The 20,213-nt window shown below is 62.8% G+C and overlaps 1 protein-coding gene across 1 annotated transcript; it reads right to left on the bottom strand.

The window, feature by feature from the left end:
* Positions 1–1,290: 1,290 nt before the first annotated feature.
* On the bottom strand, positions 1,291–8,741 carry LOC129126835 (START domain-containing protein 10-like). Its single transcript, XM_054643045.2, has 6 exons — positions 7,844–8,741; positions 4,150–4,297; positions 3,957–4,060; positions 3,749–3,866; positions 3,030–3,082; positions 1,291–2,176 (listed from the first exon to the last, which is right to left on the bottom strand). The coding sequence occupies exons 1-6, from the start codon at positions 8,006–8,008 to the stop codon at positions 1,964–1,966; spliced, it is 801 nt and encodes a 266-aa protein (XP_054499020.1). The 5' UTR covers positions 8,009–8,741; the 3' UTR covers positions 1,291–1,963.
* Between the last annotated feature and the right edge of the window lie 11,472 nt (positions 8,742–20,213).

Below are 20,213 nucleotides of genomic sequence, written 5' to 3' on the forward strand. Positions count from 1 at the left end.
GCTTGGAGCAATGGGTGGTTTGTTAGAGGGAGGATTTATTGATACCAATGACAGAAGTCACCGTGCTGGGGCTGCTGACACCCCACGGTGCCCCCCGGACCCACCCTGGCTCGTTCTGGGGGCCAGGAGCTCTCTCAGAGCCCAGTGCTGGATGGTGACAGGGACACTCCCTGTGCCACATCCCGGCCTGAGGTGTCACCCAGCCCTGCACAGCTTTCCCTGGGGCTCCCCGCGCTCAGGCTGCAGCTCCTGACTCCCACTCAGGGCTGGCTAAAAATAACTCCCGGCAGAGCCCCAGCCTGGATCCTGCAGGGAAACATCCGGGAATGCCAGGGGACGAGGGATGAGGATCCTTCCTGCAGGAGAAGGGTCTGCACCCCAGCACCCCCCGGGCTCAGGGGCCAGAGGGATCTGCCGCATTAGGGCAGCACCCAAGGATGATTTTCTGCAATTCCCAACTCTGCCAGGGCAGTTTTGGGGCAATTTGGGTCTGGTTTGTGTCTTTTAACAGGTAAAATAATCCCTGTGTGCTGCCAGAGGTGGGAGCAGCATGGGGAGAGGGAGCCCTGTGAGCTGCACATCCCCTGCCTGTTTTCCACATTTTCCTTGCAGAAGTGGCCTCTGTGCAGCCAGCCCTGCTGCAAACCCCCGGATCCAGCTGTCCCAACAGCCAGCCAGACCCTGCTGTCCCCCTCCCAGCACTCTGTGTGTGTGTGATGTCCCCCGAGGCAGCAGGGACATTTGTGACATAACAGGGTGGCTAAAGAGGGACAGCAGGCATCCATGCCTGAAATACTGGGGTGGAGAAAAGCTCCAGGAGTGGGGGAAGCACACACAGGACATCTCTGGAGTGGGACCAGGGTGTCAGGGGGCTCAGGGGGGTGAAGCTAGGTCAGAGGGACCCCCAAAGCTGCAGTGACACCCCCATTTGCCCTGACCTTTCACAGCTCAGGCTCAAACCCAGCTGGGGACAGAGCCCAGCAGCTGCCTCAGGTGTGGGGGCGAGGAGGGGGTGGAAAATCCCTCATTTGTCAGTGAATTCCCACGGCAGTGCCTGTCTGGACCAACTTCCCGCTGTCTGGTGGAAGCTGTCCCCTGCCCACGCACGCTCCCGTGGGGTGCAGAGCCCAGCATCCCTGTCCTGTCCTGCTGGAGCCACTTCTGTCCCTGCTGAGGGTCACGCCAGGGTGCTGGGGCTGTGTGGAGGGGCCCTCCTGTCCCACTCAGAGCTGGATCCTCTGGGTGGGCTCTGTGCCAGCCCCCTCCCCATGCTGTGCCAGCCCCGTGAGCTCTCACACACACCAACCCCTTTATTGTGCCAGGAACCACAGCAGCGGCAAACACTGGGAGAGTGGGGACACAGGAGGCCCAGGACCCCAGTGCCAGGACAAACCCCCCAAACCAGCAGGGGAAGGGGTCTCCAGGGCCAGCTGGGCTGGAGCCAGCCTGCAGAAGTGAGCCTGGTGCTCAGCAGAGGGCCTGGGAGGGCTCCCTGAGATGGGGGGGTCACACTAAGCTTGGAGGGGCTGCAGTGGGTCCAGCCTGAGCTGGACCTCAGGCCAGACAGGGTCAATCCACACCTTGTGCTGCTGCAAAGCCTGGGCAGGACTCTCACAGACCCCCCACTTCTGGGCCTTTGAGGGTCTTAGAGAGGCAGAGCCGTATCCTGGTGCCAGCAAAGCTCCTGCCCAGCCTCTCTTGAACACCCACTGCCCGCTCTGTCTCCTGTGGGGACATCTCCATGGGCACAGGGGCCACCAGGGTGCCCATTCTGCCTCTTCCCAGCCCCTGTGGCTGCACAGATCCCACGGGACAGTTCCCCCTGCCTGGGTAGGGAGAGGGGTCAACGATGAAGGACTTGGAGAGCAGATGTGACTACGGGGAAGCAGGGAGAGCCCGAATTCCCAGCTGTGCCCCCTGGGTGCCAAGCCTGGGTGCTGAGGGGGTTCCCTGTGCTCAGGGCTCAGGCCTCGTGGTCGCTGGTGCTCAGGTGCTCCTCGGGCAGGCCGGTCTCGTCGATGTTCTCCAGGGAATCCGCGTGCTGCACGGACAGCTCGGCCAGGCTGACGCTGGGCAGCGTGTTCTGCTCGGGGTACACCCAGGGCTTGTAGCCGGGGTCGTGCCGGCGCTTCCACTCCGGGTACTTCAGCCCAGCCTTGTAGATCTTCTTCATGGCCTGAGGGCACAGCAGGGCTGGGGTTTGGGCTGCTCTGGGCTGTGGGAACAGCTCCCAGCACCCCATTGCAGGGTTTGGGGTGCTGGCAGGGCATTGGGGCCTGGCTGCCCCAGCAACGTGTCCAGTGCATGCTCTGTGTCACCCAGCACTCATCCTGGCAGCTCTGCATCACTGAGGCCCCATCCTGTGAGCCCTGCATTGCTCAGCACCCATCCTGCAAGCTCTGGACCACCCAGCACCCATCCTGAGAGCCTTGAATGCCTTGAATTATCCAGGACCCATCCTGTGAGCTCTGGATTGCTCAGCACCCATCCTGCAAGCTCTGGACCACCCAGCACCCATCCTGAGAGCCTTGAATTATCCAGGAGCTATCCTGTGAGCCCTGGATCACTCAGCACCCGTCCTGCAGGTTCTGGGTCATCCAGCACCCATCCTGAGAGCCTTGGATTACCCAGGACCCATCCTGAGAGCTTTGGATTACCCAGGACCCATCCTGAGAGCCTTGGATTATCCAGGACCCATCCTGTGAGCCCTGGATCACTCAGCACCCGTCCTGCAGGTTCTGGGTCATCCAGCACCCATCCTGAGAGCCTTGGATTACCCAGGACCCATCCTGTGAGCTCTGGACCACCCAACACCCTTCCTGCAGGTTCTGGGTCACCCAGGACCTGCTCAGTGGGCTCTGGGTCTCCCAGCACCATTCCATGAGTTCTGGGTCTTCCAGCATCCCTCCTCAGAGCCCTGGGTCACCCAGCACCCACCCTGTGAGCCCTGGGGTCACCCACCCTGCCCTCACCCGGGGTAATTTGGGCAGCTCATCCCTGCTGCCCATGATTCCCATCCCCTTCCTTACCTTCGGTGCCACAAACTGGGACACGCGGTTCACCACCCACTTCGGCAGGGACCCTGCAAGAGCCCAAAGCTCTGTCACCAGAGAAGCAGGGCCAGCCCCAGGGGAGGCACCACGGGCCTGCAGCACCCCCAGGGCTGGCGTGGCACCCCTGCATCCTCAGGCTGTCCCCATTCCTGGGTGCCTGGGTGATGGAGAGCCATTTGGATATGCATAGGTAATGTAGTAATGGGAGGGCTTCAGAATGACTTTGTGGAACTAATTCTACTGTTGGATTTTGAAAAAGAGGTTATTCTATAAAAATAAATTGTATTACTTTTGAATTAATAGAAGATTGTGACTATTGCAGATGCAGAACACCAGGCCAGAGTTACTCTTTTTCTAATTAATACCATGTCTTCCTACATGACCTCTGGCCTTGAGCCTACCTTCTGGAAAGAATTCTGCAGCATTAAAAGACATGCAATAAACCTGCATAGCAGAGACACACATATGGTGACACGCATATTTCTGTGAACACAGGATCCCAAAGCCTTTAGTCCATGATCCTACAAACCAAAATTTGAGTTCTACTGACTGGACAGTGGTTCTTATGGCTGGGAGCATCAGATATTAGCAGACAGATGGAACCTTTTTAGGCTGGAGAAGGGAAGGGGGAAACCAAAAGTGGCATAATATAAAATCAGAGCCAGGGGGGTGAGCTCTGGGTGAGGGGCACTCACCTCGAGGGTCCACCTGGGTGAGGTAATAGAGGATGCAGGCACCGTCCCCGTTGGCCTTGATCAGGTACCCGGTCTGCAGGGACACGGCCCTCACGAAATCCTTGCGGGGTGGGTATTTCTGTGGGGAGATTCCGGGTACCTCAGAGCCTGCCCAGCCCCGCCTGTGCCCGCAGACAGCCCTGCCAGGCCTGGGGCAGCCGGGGCTCACCGGGTGCTTGACGCTGTAGTTGATGATCATGTAGTCATTGCCCAGGGGCAGCCAGGAGCGCAGCGTGACGAAATCCCGGTTCTTCAGGGGGCTGGGGCACTTCCCTGCGGGCAGATCCCGTTAGCCCCGGCCCCGTGGCCCCACACACACTCAGGGGGCTGGGGAGGGGGCCGGGGCTCTCAGGGGTGCTCACAGGAGTAGTATCCCACATCAGCATTGACGGTGAGGCGGCCGATGTCGTAGGTCTCGATCATGTTGGAGTCCCACTTGCTGCGGTAGCGGGTGTCGTGCAGCACGTCATAGAGCGTCTCTGCAGGGACGTCCTTGCAGGAGATGCGGGTCTGTGGGGAGAGGGGCAGCACCAGCCCGGGCTGGGCCCACTCCGGGCTGTCCCCTGTCCCTGTGCCACCATGGAGGATGGCACCAGGGCTTCAGGCTGTCCCTGTGCCATGGAGGATGGCACGAGGGGTTTGGGCTGCCCTATGTCCCTGTGCCATGGAGGATGGCACCAGCACTTTGGGCTGCCCCATTTCCCTGTGCTGTGGAGGATGGCACAAGGGCTTCAGGCTGTCCCCTCTCCCTGTGCCATGGAGGATGGCACCAGCACTTTGGGCTGCCCCATTTCCCTGTGCCGTGGAGGATGGCACCAGGGGTTTGGGCTGTCCCCTGTCCCTGTGCCATGGAAGATGGCACCAGGACTTTGGGCTGTCCTGTTTCCCCGTGCTATGGAGGATGTCACCACGATTTTGGGCTGTTCCATGTCCTTGTGCCATGGAGTATGGCACCAGGACTTTGTGTTGTCCCTGTGCCATGGAGGATGGCATGAATACATCAGGCTGTCCCGTATCTCTGTGCCATGGAGGATACAGGACAGTCCCTGCTGCAGGACAGCTCGGAGCCACTGTGGGGCTGGAATGACCCTCACACCAGTGATCCCGCTGGTCCAGGCTTTGGTGCCTGCCCCCTACCCTATTTGGCAGGGCAAACAAAGGGCTGCCCGTGTGCTTCATGATAGTTTTGGGAGTGGGGTCCGATCCCGGGGGATTTCGGGCCCCCTCCCGGGGGGTTTCGGGCCCGCTCCCGGCGCTGTCGGGCCCGGCTGTAACCGGAGCTCCGGAGCTGCCCGGCCGCGCCAGCCGTGCATTATTGATGAAGGCGGCCGCCCTGCTCCTCCGAGCGCCGGCAGGAGGGAGATGTCATCTGCTCCTCGTTAGAGCCTTTGCATCTTTGATGAGGCGCCGTGTAAGCGGAGATGGCCCCGTGAGCGTGGCAGGTGCCATCAATCTCGGGCAAGCTTTCCCTGGTGGCCGGGGCTGGGTGGACTCGTGCCCAGGCCGGGCTCGGGGATGTGCTGCAGTGCCCAGGGCACGGGGAGGGTGGCAGCACCCAGCCCCCGCCTCCTGCTCTCCCTCCCTGGCTGCAGCGGGGTCTGGAGGTGCTGCTGCTGCAAGGAAATGGATTTTTCCAGCTGCAGATGGAGCTCATGGGCCTGCAGGAGACTCCGGTTGTCACGGAGGAAGCGTCGCAGCCCCAAATGCCCCACTAAAGCCTGCCCACCACCCCCTGCGGGCTCGGATGAGCGGCCCTGCCAGGCACAGCAGCAGGGATGGGGAAAGCACAGAGCCCATCCACAGGGAATTCGAGTGGGAAAAAATCCACAGCTCCAGCTGCTCAGGGAATCTGAGGTAATTAACTCCCTCAGTTAATGGACAGACTGAGGCTCTCCTGACCCCAAGAGAGCTCTGCAGCTCAGGCTGCATCCCACGTTTTGGGAAGGGCTCTGGGCAGTGCCAACCCCTGCACCGTGCCCAGGCCCTCTCCAGGGCAGGGACACCCCCATGATTGCCCTGAACCAGGCTGGTGATGCTCCCTGACTGCCCAGGACCTGCCTGTTCTGGGGTCCCCTCCCTGCGGGGCTCAGTGGTGGCAGGGGGGAGAGAGCTGCAGCCCCTCTGCCAGGCTGGGGACTCCAGGGGCTCCTGCCAGCCTGTCGTGGTCACTCTGAGCAGCATCCACGTCTCCAGTCCAGATCTCACCACGGGAAGGCCTGGCCAAGGCTGGACCTGCCCACAGAGCCAGAGCTCTCCCTGCAGAGGCTGCTCAGGCAGGATTTGCCCTTGGCAGGTCCTTGCTGCTGCCACCACTGCCCTCCTCCTTCAGGACATGGCTCCCAGGAGCACGTTCTCCATGTCCTTCCCGGGGATGGAGTGACAGTAACCACAGTGCCACCCTGGAGCTTCCTTTTGGGGCAGGAATGTGATTTTTGCCTCTTCCCACGTGTCAGGGACATGCTGCAGTCACCAGGACTTTTCACAGAGGTCCTGGCCTGACGCCTCAGCACTCCTTAATCCTGTGCAGGCCCAGCTGGTTTAAATGCTCCCTGACCCAGGTGCAGAAGCTCTTCCCAGCTCACAGCAGCAGGGAAATGTGAATTGGAGCTGCAGCCCTGCCGAGAGTGCTGCTCCTGCTCCTCCCCCTGGCCCTGAGGGGTCTCTGTCCATGGCAGCCGTGTGTGCCCAGCTCCTCCTCGTGCCCCAGCTGCAGGACAGGCACTGCTGGCTGTCCTGTGCTCAGGAGCCTCTTCCAGGGCGTTGTTCCCTCCTCCTCACCTCCCCGAGGCTGTGGTGACACTGCAGGGTGAGCTCTAACCTTAACCCTGATGCTCTCCAGCAGCTGGGCTGCCCTGCAGGTCGGATGTTCTGCCTCTCCTCTCCTCTCCTCTCCTCGCTGGTCCCATCCCTGCCCAGGGGCTGGGATACTTGGTGCCAGAAAAGCCAAAGCCTGGGATGCCCACCCTGGACTCACCCTGTGCCCCCTGCAGCCACTCCTGGCGTGCCCAGGGCTGCCTGGCAGTGCCACTGGGGCGGTGCAGACCAACCAAAAGGTACCTGAGGGATGGCTGAGCCTCCTGTCCCTCTGCAGCACCCCAGCTGCGGCCCCTGGCAAGTGACAAACCTCCCAGAGCAGCACCTGGCCTTGCCACAGGATCCCAGCCCCTGGGGATGGGAGGGGACGGCAGAGGCGGGGAAGGGACACCGGGGACACATCCCATGAGCCTGGGGGGGCTCTGGCAGGGCCATCTCCACAATGTGACTGATCCCGGGGCCTCCCTGCCGGTGTGGGGAGCAGGGACAGCCCCAGGTGAGCAGCAGGATGCTGTGGGGAACAGGACAGCCCCATATGAGCAGCAGGATGCTGTGGGGAGCATGACAGCCCCATGTGAGCAGCAGGATGCTGTGGGGAGCATGACAGCCCCATATGAGCAGCAGGATGCTGTGGGGAGCATGACAGCCCCATATGAGCAGCAGGATGCTGTGGGGAGCAGGGACAGCCCCATATGAGCAGCAGGATGCTGTGGGGAGCATGACAGCCCCATGGGAGCAGCAGGATGCTGTGGGGAGCAGGGACAGCCCCATATGAACTGCAGGATGCTGTGGGGAGCAGGGATAGCCCCATGGGAGCAGCAGGATGCTGTGGGGAACATGACAGCCCCATATGAGCAGCAGGATGCTGTGGGGAGCAGGGACAGCCCCAGGTGAGCAGCAGGATGCTGTGGGGAGCAGCAGGATGCTGTGGGGAGCAGGGACAGCCCCAGATGAGCAGCAGGATGCTGTGGGGAGCAGGGACAGCCCCAGGGGAGCAGCAGGATGCTGTGGGGAGCAGGGACAGCCCCAGGGGAGCAGCAGCTGGGGGATCCCGGCGGGTGCAGCCCCGGGCCGGCAGCAGGAGCCCGAGGAGCAGCTGGGAAGCAGCTTCGGGGGTCTAACCCTGCCCAGCCCTGTAATTCGGGCCAGAAACACCCCCAGGCAGGCCGGGCTGGCACGGGGCAGTGCCCAGGGACCCTCGGAGCCGCCGGCACACGGCGGGGGCAGGGAAGCTCCGCTTACCTTGATTTTCTGCACGGTGCAGCTCTCCTCCTGGCCCTGACTCCACACGGTCACGCCAGCCTTGTTGTAGCGGCAGTGCCAGCCCTCCAGGCTCTCGCACTGATCCCTGAAGGAGCTGAAGTCGGAGTCATCGGGGATATAAACCATCTCCCCTCCTCTGGACATGGGGCTGAGCTGCTGCCCCCGGGCGGGCGCGGGCACCGCCTCTGGGCAGCCTCTGCCTCCCCTGCCGGGACACCCAGCCCTGCCCTTGGGCTCTGCGCTCGCTGGGTGCCCGGGCAGCTCACATGGTCCTGCCAGCCCCAGCCCGTGCCCCTGCAGCGGCCCGGGCACCCCGGGCAGGCCGGGCAGAGCGCTGCGGGCAGCCCGCGGGGCTGGGAGGCTCCGTGGGGCTCGGAGGAGGCTCCGTGGGGCTCGGAGGAGGCTCCTTGGCTGCGGTCGCTCTCGCAGCTGCTGTCGGCAGCTCGGATGTCCTCCCGGGCCGCCTCAGCAGCATCACATTTCTCTGCGCTCCTCTATTATTCAGCAGGTAGCAGCGCGCAGGTGGCTCGGCTTTCAGGGCACGGCTGCCCCCGGCTCCCCGAGCCCCCCGGGCTGCCACCCCTGCTGTCCCCTCGCTGCTTCCTCGGCAATCTGAGTGCCTGACTTTGCAGCAGCGGCTGCCCGGAGGTATCAGCTGGATGTGGGCCAGGCAGGGGGCACGGCCCAGCGCACAGGGCTCCGGGCTCAGGATGGGTTATCAGCTTTTCCCTGCGGCTTGGGGGAAGGATTGGGGAGGGGAGGGGGCCCTCGCTGGGCTCCCAGCGTGCTGCACCCCCGGGGGTGTCCAGCCCCCTCCCACCAGCAGCACAGGAAAGGTCACCCAGGGCTCGGCCCAGCCTGCACGGATGGATGTGCCCACCTCCCCAGGGTGAAATATCGATTCTACTGCCCAGCCTGGGGCTGCAGTGAATGTCCCTTGTCCCTGGGCACCAGTCATGCCCTGCTGAGAGGGACTGGCTCTGCCCCCAGGGCACCTGCAGGGTGCTGGTAGAGCCCAGCCCAGCTCTCCCCCAGCTCTGGCCCTGCCAGCAGCATCTGCTGCTCCTTTCCCAGCCCCTCCATCTCTCCCTGGACTGGGAACCACCCTGAGCACAGAGCTTGGGCTTCCCTGGCACTGCACAGAGCACCCAGGCCCCAGACCACCACATCTTCCTCATGCTGTCCATTTGTCCATCCTCCTGTCCAGAGCCTTATCCAGGACCTTGCACTGGGATCCTGCTCAGCCCCCAGGCCCCAGCCTGCCTGACACCTGGGGTTATCTTGCCCATCCTGTTGATGTCCACAAGGTTTCTCTTGACTGGAATTTTGGGGTTCTTGGAGCCCACCTGGAATGCAGCTGCACCACTCTCACAGCCCTTCCCCCTGGATCAGCCTCACCTGCAAGGCCAGGCTGCAACTCCCTCCTCACCCAGCCCTGGGATGAGATTTGGGGACAGCCCCAGTGCTGACCCTGGGACAGCATCCCCGGGGCACTGAGAAATGGGGACAAACTCCAGGGAAGGAGAGCAGGGAGGAACCTGGGGAGCTGCAGCTGCTCCCAGAGGGCAGAGGCTGCCCCAGGCTGCCCCAGGCTGCCCCAGGCTTCCCCAGGCTGCCCTGCTGCTCCCCGGGCACCCAGGCTGTCCCTGGGGCTGTGCCAGGGCAGGGCAGGGCTGGCAGTGCCATGCAGGGCAGGGCTGGCAGTGCCACGCTCCATTGAGGAGCTGCTGCAGTGGAGGGGAGGGGCAGATCCCGGCCTGGAAAGACCTTGGGGTGGCCTTGGGGCCGTGGAGCAGCTCTGGGCACACGGATTTATAGCCCAGAGCTGTCCAGCCCTGTGCTGCAGTGCTGTGAGTGACTGTCCCCAGGTACAGCCTGGAGGGGCTCCTGTGGGTGGGAGCCAAGCTGGGGCTCTGGAGCTGCCCAGGTGTCCATGGGGTGAGAGAAGGAGGGCACTGCAGTCCTGGGATGGAGGATCCCCAGTGGAGGAGCAGCACAGCACCACTGAGGTGGAACCAGCCCTGCTCTGCACCTCAGGGGTGTCAGCATTTTCTCTCCCTGGCTCTTCCAGCTGGAAACTTGAATGGAAAGTTCTTTCTTCCCTTCTGCAGCAGCCCCTGGGGAAAGCTGCACAGGTCACCCAGGAGCTGCTGCTCACCACCACATCCCCCTGCAAGCCTCCAGCTGGGCTGAGCTGGGCTCCCACGGCCCACCTGGAACACTCAGGGCTCCAACCAGCCCCTTGACCACCGTCTTTGGTTCTTGTGCAGCCAAGGTTTGGGTCTGGGGGTGCTCTGGGAGCTGCCCAAGGGAGGAGGAAGATCAGTGCAGCAAATGTGGAGCCTCATGTTGGTGCTGTCTCTGTCACATCTGGTTTAACTTCTCCTCATGGAGCTGCTGGGTGAGTCCAGATAGGCCATGGAGCTGCTCCAGGGCTGGAGCCCCTCTGGAGCCAGGCTGGGAGAGCTGGGGGTGCTCCCCTGGAGAGGAGAAGCTCCAGGGAGAGCTCAGAGCCCCTGCCATGGCCTGAAGGGGCTCCAGGAGAGCTGGAGAGGGACTGGAGACAAGGGATGGAGGGACAGGACACAGGGAATGGCTCCAAGTGCCAGAGGGCAGGGATGGATGGGATGTTGGGAATGAGGAATTGTTCCCTGTGAGGGTGGGCAGGCCCTGGCACAGGGTGCCCAGAGCAGCTGGGGCTGCCCCTGGATCCCTGGCAGTGCCCAAGGCCAGGCTGGACACTGGGGCTGGGACAGTGGGAGGTGTCCCTGCCATGGCAGGGGTGGGATGAGAGGAGCTTTAGGATCTCTCCCAACCCAAACCATGCTGGGATTGTGAGGATTCTTTCATCTCAGAGGCAATTTTGTGACGTGCCCTTGAGGTCCAACAGTCCCATCAGTCCCATCTGGGCTGGAGCTCCACTCCCTGGGCTGAGCAGAGCTGCTGGGAGCAGCAGGGTCCTGCTCTGGGCCACGCTGTCCCTGGCAGGGGAGGACACTGTCTGGTCTGTCTGTCTGTCTGTGCCCGGACACGGGTAGGGCGGTTCTTGGGTGGCACGCGATTCAAAGGACGAGTCTGGACTCTTCAGCTTTCGATCTTCAGATTGTTTATTATTTCTTATCTACAAAATTTTCTGTCTGCCCAACAGAGGTCTGATCTGCAAGCAGTCACAGGCACTCTCTGACCACCCACGGGGCGGTCATGTCTTTTTATACTAAAATCTACGTACATGATATTTACCTTTATTTTCCAATGCTTTTCACCCATGTTAGCAAGTGCACCTTCACCATAAACCAATCCCCAAGTGCCAACATCATCACAGGAGATGGAGGACAAGAAGAAGAAAGAAGAAGGACGGGACACGCCCTGATCCCTCCATCTTGTCTCCATAACCCCCCTGTACCAAAAACCTTAAAGTCTATATCTCACCCTCTAAATGTGTCCCTTTTACACCTCTCACTCTAAAGTGATTCTCTTGTCCTCAAACTCTTGTCACTTCTGTGGATGGATCAAAATCAAGCCACCAAACACTCTTGGCAACATTCCAGGATTTCCGAGACCCCCAAGGGTTCTCCTGGCATCTCTGGACATCGGGAACGATGTGCTGAGTTTCCACAGGACACAGGGACTGTCACACCAGCAGCTCCAGGGGTCCCTCCGTGCCCTGAGCGGAGCCTGCTGGGGTCAGGGCATGTGGGGCCCTGCTTGGGGCACATGAGGAGCACCCAGCTCTGTCTTGTCTGTGTCTCACTGCTCCCTCCCTCCTCCTGCTCCCCTTTTCACTCTCCAGGTCCATTTAAACCCTCCCAGCGTCTTTACAGAGCCCAGATCTGGGATGTGGGGTTTCCATGCTGGGAGTGGGGTTGCAGGGCGTTGCATGTGGGTGTTCACAGCTCCATTAATGACTTGGATGCCTCAGCAGGATGAGCTCCCAGCCTCTCCAGAGCTGGAGAAGAACATCCAATCCCCTCTGCAGCAGCTGCTCCTGCTCCTGCTCCTCTGAGAATCACCTTTGAAAGCCTTTGCAAATTGGAATGAAAATGTTTTTCCTGCAGAAAACGGTTCTGCTTTGGCTTTATGTGAAGCACAGCCCTGACTCCTCTCAGATCCTTGTTCCTGCAGGGTTTATCCCCCAGGGAATGAACAAGAGAGCCAGGAGGAAAAGCAGAAGATGGGTTGAGAGTTTCTTGTCCCAGAGAAACCCAGCTGGAGCAGCCAGGAAGGGTCAGAGCTGCACCAGGAGATGGGGCTGGGAGGTGAGGATGGTCCCAGGAAGGTGCTGAATACCTGAGAGACATCAGGGTCCTTGAGGGACACAGACAGAGGCAGGGAAAGGGAGATCCTGACCCTGGAGTGGTGCAAGGCAGCAAACACTGGGGCTGCAGGGGGAGATCCCAAAGGGCCAGGCCTGCAGCTGAGAGTGGTCTCAGAGCCCCAGGGCTGCAGGAACCACCCTGGAGTCCCAGGGCTACAGGGGCCCACAGGGGCTCTGGAGAGATCCCAAAGCCTGGGGGCTGCAGAACCCCCAGGGGTCCCTGGGAGACTCCAGAGCCCCATGGCCAGCAGGGCCTTGGGGCTGCAGTGAGTCCAGGGACACAGGTGGGACCCCAAAGTTACAAGGACAAGATCCTAGAGAGAGTCCAGAGCCCCAGTGGGACCCCAGAGCCCTGGTGAGCCCCAGATCTGCAGGGACCTTGGGTGTGGAGAGACCCCAGAGCCTCAGGGCTGCAGGGACCCCCGAGTGCCTTGGGGAGACTCCAGGGACCCCCAGACTCCTGAGGAGATCCCCAGACATCCGGAGAGACCCCAGAGCTGTGGGCTGCAGGGACCCCTGAGTGCCTGGAGAGACCCCAGAGCCCCTGTGAGACCCCAAAAGTCCAAGGTTACAGGACCCACCAGGTCCTGGGGAGACCCCAAAACCCAAGGTTATAGGATCCAGTAGGTCCTGGGGAGACCCCAAAACCCCAAAGTTACAGGATGCACTAGGTCCTGAGGAGACCCCAAACCCCAAAGTCACAGGACCCACTAGGTAGTGGGGAGACCCCAAAACCCCAAAGTTACAGGGCCCACCATGTCCTGGGGACACCCCAAAACCCCAAGGTTATAGGATCCAGTAGGTCCTGGGGACACCCCAAAACCCCAAGTTTACAGGAACCACTAAGTCCTGGGGAGACCCCAAAACCCCAAAGTCACAGGTCCCACCAGGTCCTGGGGACACCCCAAACCCCAAGGTCATTGGAGCCACCAGGTCCTGGGGAGACCCCAGAGAGCCCCCCCAGCCCTGGGACTGCAGCGCTCCCCACCCGGGTTAACCCCATAAAACCATCAGGCAGGGCCAGCCCGTGCCCTCGGGAGGCGCCTGTGTCGCACACGGTGCCACCCCCGGGCAGTGCCCCGTGCCCGGGCACCGGCCCCTGCAGTCTCCCGCTCGCCCGCCGGGTGTCACGCGTGCTCCACGCACGGAGCGACACGGCCAGCGCCGGGAGCGGCCGGGAAAGGGACACCGAGGAGCAACGCGACACCGGCAGCGTCCCCCTGTCCCACTGTGATGTCAGCCCTCGGCTGAGAGGGGACTCTGTCCGGAAATGTCACCCTCAAACAGAGGATGGGGTGGAAATCGCTCGGAAATTTTCCTCCTCCTCCTCCTCCTCCTCCTTATGCTGCCATTGCATCCCTGCTGCTCCTGGCAGCTCCCAGCAGCCCAGCCCCTCAACGCTGGGCACCCAGAGCTCCCCCAGAGCGGGGACAGAGAGGGGACAGAGCAGGGATAGAGCGGGGACAGAGCGGGGACAGAGCGGGGACAGAGTGGGGACAGAGCAGGGATAGAGCGGGGACAGAGCGGGGACAGAGGGGGGACAGAGCGGGGACAGAGTGGGGACAGAGCAGGGATAGAGCGGGCACAGAGCGGGGACAGAGCGGGGATAGAGCAGGGACAGAGCGGGGACAGAGCGGGGACAGAGCAGGGATAGAGCGGGGACAGAGAGGGGACAGAGAGGGGACAGAGCAGGGATAGAGCAGGGATAGAGCAGGGACAGAGAAGGGACAGAGCAGGGATAGAGCAGGGACAGAGAGGGGACAGAGAGGGGACAGAGCAGGGACAGAGAGGGGACAGAGCAGGGACAGAGCAGGGATAAAGTGGGGACAGAGAGGGGACAGAGTGGGGACAGAGAGGGGACAGAGAGGGGACAGAGCAGGGACAGAGCGGGGACAGAGCAGGGACAGAGCAGGGATAAAGTGGGGACAGAGAGGGGACAGAGTGGGGACAGAGCAGGGACAGCACGGACACCCTGCGCCCATGACCCCCAGCTCTAACACGGAGCTTTTGTGGGCACTCAGGGAGTTTCTGGGCTCAGGCAAAGTCTCTGTGTGAGTGGGGTCACCCCCAGAGTCCCTGGAGCCGGGACCCTGCCCAGCCCGGGGTGCCCAGCCCAGCCTGGGGTGCCCTGCCCAGCCCGGGGTGCCCAGCCCAGCCCGGGGTGCCCATCCCTGGCAGGTCCCAGCGGGCAGAGCCGGGTGGCACTGCTGGCACAGCACGGGGTGTGGCAGGAGCCAGGCACATTCCCGGGGCTGGCACTGCCCACACGGGCAGGGAAGGGTGGGTGGGGCTCTGCTGCTCATCCATGGGATGAGGTTTGGCCTCAGCTGTGCCCTCAGTGCATGGGGGCTCCTGGGGGTCCCACAGCAGCTCTGCCCCACTGCAGGAGCCTCCGAAGGATGGTGGGACTCCATCCATTGGAGGACTGGGGTGAGGTGGCCTTTAAGGTCCCCTCCAACCCCAGCCATGCTGTGATCCATCTCCTGAGTCTCTCTGCCACTCCTTCATATCCTCCAACAGCTGCCACCTCCCCCTGTCCCTGTCCTGTGACCCTGTGTCCCTCCTTTCCTGTCCCTCCCACCCCCCCTCTCCTTGTTTCAGCCGAATCCTTGTCCTCAGGGCAGCTCAGGGCACAGCCAGGCTCATGTCCCCCCTTTCTTTGCCCTGGAGCATCCCCCCCTGCCCACCCTGGGCTCCCCAGACTCCCTCCCTGCTCCCCACAGTTGTTATTCCCATGGTGGCAGGCAGGGATTTGGCACCCACAGCCCCACGGCTGCCAGGCCAAGCCTTATTTGCACAGAGCCCAGCCAGGCCTCAGGATGATTTAAAAGGACTGTGAAAAATGTAGTTATTTTTTCCCCTTTCAGCTGCAAGTCAATACTCAGGGAAGGATGTTTAATTATCTTTGTCACCCTCCTAAATCTCTTTATGAGAAGGTTTGGCTGCAAATCTCCACATCATTTCAAAGTTATTGGCTGGCGCAGCGCGCAGCCACACAGTAAATTAGCCGGGCGCAGCAGGCGTGGCTGCTCCCACCACTGCCAGGCTGCCCGTGCCTGCTGCCCTCCTCCCGGGGCTGGGTGGCAGCAGGGAAGCCCCTGCCAGCTCAGGACTCAGGCTGGTGTCCCCTCGGGTGTGGGCACAGCAAGCAGGTGGTACCCGCCCCATCCCTGGGGATGTGGCATCTCCCGCAAGAAGCAGGATCCAGGGGACATGGCACAGCCTAGAGTGATACCCTGCACCCTGAGAGCTTCATTCTGGGAGGGGATAACCCAGGATAACCCATTCATTCTGCACGGAATCCCCTGCTAGCTCAGGACTCAGGCTGGTGTCCCCTCAGCTGTGGGCACAGCCGGTTTCTGTGCCCTGGTATCCACCCCATCCCTGGGGATGTGGCATCTCCTGCAAGGAGCAGGATCCAGGGGACATGGCACAGCCCAGAGTGGCACCCTGCACCCTGAGCTCTTCATTCTGGGGGGGGATAACCCCAGCACTCCCTTCCAGACACTCCTCCCAGCCTGGGCATGCCTCCCCAGAGCTGGCTGTGCTCACCCGGGGCAGGATCACTCTGAGCTGGTGGATGGAGCAGGATGAAGCTGAGGCACCCTAAAGATGCTCTGAGCCCCCCGAGCTCCCCATGCCCCCGTGAAGGCAGATGGGTGGGTCGAGCCCCAGCGCTGGGCGCTGCTGCCATCCCCAGGGCAGGAGCCAGCCAGGGGCAGGGCTGGCGGCCACAGGCCAGTGAAAATGCAGGATGGAAAACGGGCGGGATCTCCCCTCCCATCAGCATCCCTGGAGGCAGCACCCAGCACCCACCGTACCCAAACCCCCCCGTTCTCATGCAAATCAGCCGAGCCGGGGCTGGGCTGGAGGCCCGAGATACGCCAGAACAAAATCCCAGCCTGCCGATAATGCCTTTTATTGGACTAGGTGACACGCAGGCTTTAGGGGATAGCGGGAGAATCCTCTCGGCTCATCCGCAGACAGGATTTCCACAGCGCTTGTCAGCCCCTGAGGAGTGATGGGCTCGGAGCGGGGCTCGGTGCGCGGGGCTCAGCGCGGCCCTGCCCCTCCTGCTGCTTACCGAGATTACCCCGCCTCGGAATAAGCTCCGCATCAGACAGCGCCTAATCAGAAAATTAGCAGCGAAAGAAACTTTGTGGCAGGAATTTATCTCTGCCGCTGCTCCCGCTGCTCCCACACCCAGCCCTCAGGGTGAAACTTGCTCGGATTGCAGCGCTGAAACCTCATAAAACCTCATCCCATCCCGCCCCTGCCATGGCAGGGACGCCTCCCACTGTCCCAGGTGCTCCAGCCTGGCCTTGGGTACTGCCAGGGATCCAGGGAACAATTCCCAATTCCCAATATCCCATCCAGCCCTGCCCTCTGGCACTGGGAGCCATTCCCTGTGTCCTGTCCCTCCATCCCTTGTCCCCAGTCTCTCTCCAGCTTTCCTGGGGCTCCTTCAGGCCCTGCAAGGCCACCCTGAGGTGCCCCCAAAGCTTCTCCTGTGCAGGTGAACAATGGCAGCTGTGCCAGCCTTTCCTCCCAGCAGAGCTGCTCCATCCCTCTGCTCATCCTGGAGCCTCCTCTGGCCTGGCTCCAGCAGCTCCAGCTCCTGCCTGTGCTGGGCCAGGGCTGGGGCAGCTCTGCAGGTGGGAAATCACCTGAGCACAGGGACACAGGGGCAGAATCCTCCCTGCCCTGCTGTGGGCTCAGCCCAGGGCTGGGGGTTCTGGACTCAGGCAGGTCCAGCTCCCACCCCCAGCACCCCCAGATCCTCATCCCGGCCTGGACTGACCCCAGAGGTTGACCCCACCCCGGGGCAGCACCATCACTTGGTGTTGTTAAACCTCCTCGGGCTTGTCCAGGTCCCCGTGGCCACTCCCGAGCACCTCGAGACGCCCCCCCCTCCCCCCCCGAGGGATGTGGCCCCTGTGACGCCCCCGGTGCCACTCACGGGACGGGCGGTGTCGCTCCCGCCTGCTGTGACATCGGGGGCACCTCGGGAGCAGCGCTGGGCACCCAGCGCCACCTGTCCTGTGCCAGGGGGCAGGGCCAGGGGCCGCCATGGAGGCAGGGAGCTCCCAGGGTGACCAAAATGCGCTGTTTGTGGTGCTGGAGCCCCAGCTCAGGGAGAGTTCCAGGGCGCTGAGCTAGAAAATGGCATTTACAGCCCCCTCCCGGGGCACAGCCAGCCCCTGTGCAGGCTCCATCAGTGCTGCGTGTGTGTCCAGCGAGGGGACAGCAGAGGGACACCCCTGCCCCCTACCCCAACCCTACAGCCCCTCTGTGGGACCCCAAACACAGCCAGAGGGGTAGGACAGGGACCCCACTGTCCCTACAACCCCTCTCTGTGAGACCCCAAACACAGCCAGAGGGATAGGACAGGGACCCCACTGTCCCTACAACCCCTCTCTGTGAGACCCGAAACACAGCCAGAGGGGTAGGACAGGGACCCCACTGTCCCTACAGCCCCTCTGTGGCACCCCAAACACAGCAAAAAGGGGAGGGCAGGGACACCTCCCCTCTGCCCCAGCCCCTCTGTGGGACCCCAAACACAGCCAGAGGGGTAGGACAGGGACGCCACTGTCCCTACAGCCCCTCTGTGGCACCCCCATGCAGTCACATCCCAGCTGGGGGCTCTCGGGGGATGCCCAGCCCCGTGTGGCACAGAGGGTTGGTGGCACTGAGGAGGGGGCACGGGGGCTGTGCTGTGCCCCCCGCCCGGGGCTGGGCGGTGCCAGCGGCCCCGCGTGGGCACCGCCCCAGCCCCCAGCCCCATTTGGGAACGGCGGCTCCAGCCGTAGCAACAGTTACCACGATTTCCTCTTCCCATTCCCTTTCCCCGACACCATCGTCCTCCCCGAGGCAGCCCTGGCGCTGCCGGGGATGTGTTTACAGGCAATTAAAGCTCATTAATGGCACGCAGAAGCAGCAGAAGCCCCGCGGCAACGTGGGAGGGGTGAGTCCCGCAGGGGACGGAGCAGCCCCGGCCGGGGGGCGAGCGGGGTCTGCACGGCCTGGGCGAGGCTGGCCTGGGGCGGTGGGTGGGCGCTGTGATGGTGTCACCTGCCCAGCAGCCCTGTGGGGACATTAACCCCGGCACCGAGTGCTGCCAGCGCCAAACTGAGGGGCAGAGGGGTGAAACCCGCAGTTACCTCGGTACCAGCCCCATATTCCCCGCTCCAGCCCCGCGCTGCGCCCTGGGGATGGATTCACCCCTGTCCCGGCAGGAGGGAGAGGAGAGAGGAGCAGGATCCTGCTCGAGGCTGTCTCCGCACGTGTGTGAGCAGAGCTGGCACCGGCAGGGCCCGAGCCGCTGCTCCCGGGCTCGGGAAAACATCGGGGAAACATCGGGGAAACAATAGCGTTCGTTAGCAGGAGCAGAAAAACCTTCTGAGGGCTGGAAGGAGGCTTTGATTGGGAACAGATGCGGGAGAGAAGGTACCGGGATGGACCGGGCACAGGGCCAGGCCCCGGGGAGGGGAGGGAAGGGGAAGGGGAAGGGGACGGAAGGGAAGGGAAGGGAAGGGAAGGGAAGGGAAGGGAAGGAAGGTTCCTTTCACACTGTCCTGCCTGCCCCAGGGCTGCCCTGAGCAGGTGAAGGATGGAGCAGCACCTGGGATGCTCCTGGCTGCTGCATCCAGCCCCGGGGATCCTGCAGCATTCCCGGAGGGATGAGCCCGCCCCGGCGGGGTGGGGTCATGCCAAGGGTGCTCTGCTGCACCGGGAGGAGCTGCGAGGCCCAGGATTTATCCTGCCAGGAGGGATGTGGGACTGCGTGTGAGGCTGAGCCCTGTGCCCCACATGCTGCTGCAGGACCAGCACAAAAAATGCCGGGAAAATCCTGGTGTGCCTTCCAGCTCATCTTCCTCCTCTTCCTCCTCCAGCGCTGGGCCCAGCAGGACAACCCACAGCTCTGCCAGGCTGAGGCCAAGGGTGCAGCTCAAAACAAAGACCAATCATGCTGCTGCTGAGATCCCGTGCCCTGCTGCCCACGGAGAGCCTGGTGTGCGTGGATCTGGGCCCTGGGGTGCCAGCAGAGGTGCCTGGGGCACGGTGCTGTCAGCAGGAGATGGAGAGAGGCTCAGCAGGGCCTGAGCCTGTGCCAGCTCTCCCTCCTTCCCTCCCTCCGGCTCTCTTTCCCTGCAGGGCTGTGACAGAGGCTTGTGAGGGGAGCAGGAGGTGCAGGAGGGGTGTGGAGGTGCCCACATTCCTGATCCCTGGTTCTCTTTCCCTGTGGATCTGGGCTCAGGAACGTCCTGAGGGAAGAGAGCACCATCCTGTGCTTTGGAAGCCCCCAGATTCCCCCAGCAAGGCCTGCAGAGGGTCCTCACCCCCTCTGAGGCTGCACAAGCCTCCTCCCCTCCAAGCACCAGCTCCCAGGGCTGGGAGGCAGCCGTGCCCTCATTCCTGGGCAGGGATGCAGCAGGGTGGGAAGGGATGCAGAGCCCCCCCAGCCAGGCTGCAGACACCCACCCAAGCCCAGGTGACCCCTCCCTGCTCTGCCCCGGGGGACACAGGGCTGCCAGGAGCCACCTGGGGTGACAGGATCAATACTCACGTGAGCCAGAGAATCCCAGCACCCCCGGGAGAGCAAAGGGCTCCATCCACCTCTCCCCTGGCTCGGTGGCAGCAGCACCGGCGCCTCTGGAGCCGTTCGGCCCCGTTTAACCCTTGCCTGGCAGGGCTGGCTGCCAGCGGGCCATGTCCCCCCCGCCCTCGGCAGGCAATCGGCAGGCGCGCGCTGCGGAGCGGCGCTTTTCTTCTCTAATCTCCTTATTTCATTTTAGCATTTACAATACAGCCAGCCGGTAATCCTGACATCAAACACGCCACGCGCGCTTCCGAGCCGCGCCGACGTCAGGCAGCGCTGGCAGCAGCTGCCACCCTGAGGGCCCCGATAACGCACGGGAGGGGGACCAGGGGAGCGGCTCTGGCAGCAGCGAGCGGGCACCGCGCCCTCCAGAGCCCCTGGGACACCCACAGGTGCCCCTCGGGTGCAGGAGCCGTGCTGGGGTGAGCTGGGTG

Source organism: Agelaius phoeniceus, chromosome 15, assembly GCF_051311805.1.
Source record: "Agelaius phoeniceus isolate bAgePho1 chromosome 15, bAgePho1.hap1, whole genome shotgun sequence".
Taxonomy (NCBI): domain Eukaryota; kingdom Metazoa; phylum Chordata; class Aves; order Passeriformes; family Icteridae; genus Agelaius; species Agelaius phoeniceus.

Excerpts from the sequence above, each read along its gene's own strand:
- LOC129126835 (XM_054643045.2), bottom strand. The coding sequence starts at position 8,008 with ATGTCCAGAGGAGGGGAGATGGTTTATATCCCCGATGACTCCGACTTC. Across the intron at positions 4,298-7,843 it reads GCACCGTGCAGAAAATCAAG|ACCCGCATCTCCTGCAAGGA; the intron begins GTAAGCGGAGCT and ends CTCTCCCCACAG. Across the intron at positions 3,867-3,956 it reads ACTACAGCGTCAAGCACCCG|AAATACCCACCCCGCAAGGA; the intron begins GTGAGCCCCGGC and ends ATCTCCCCACAG.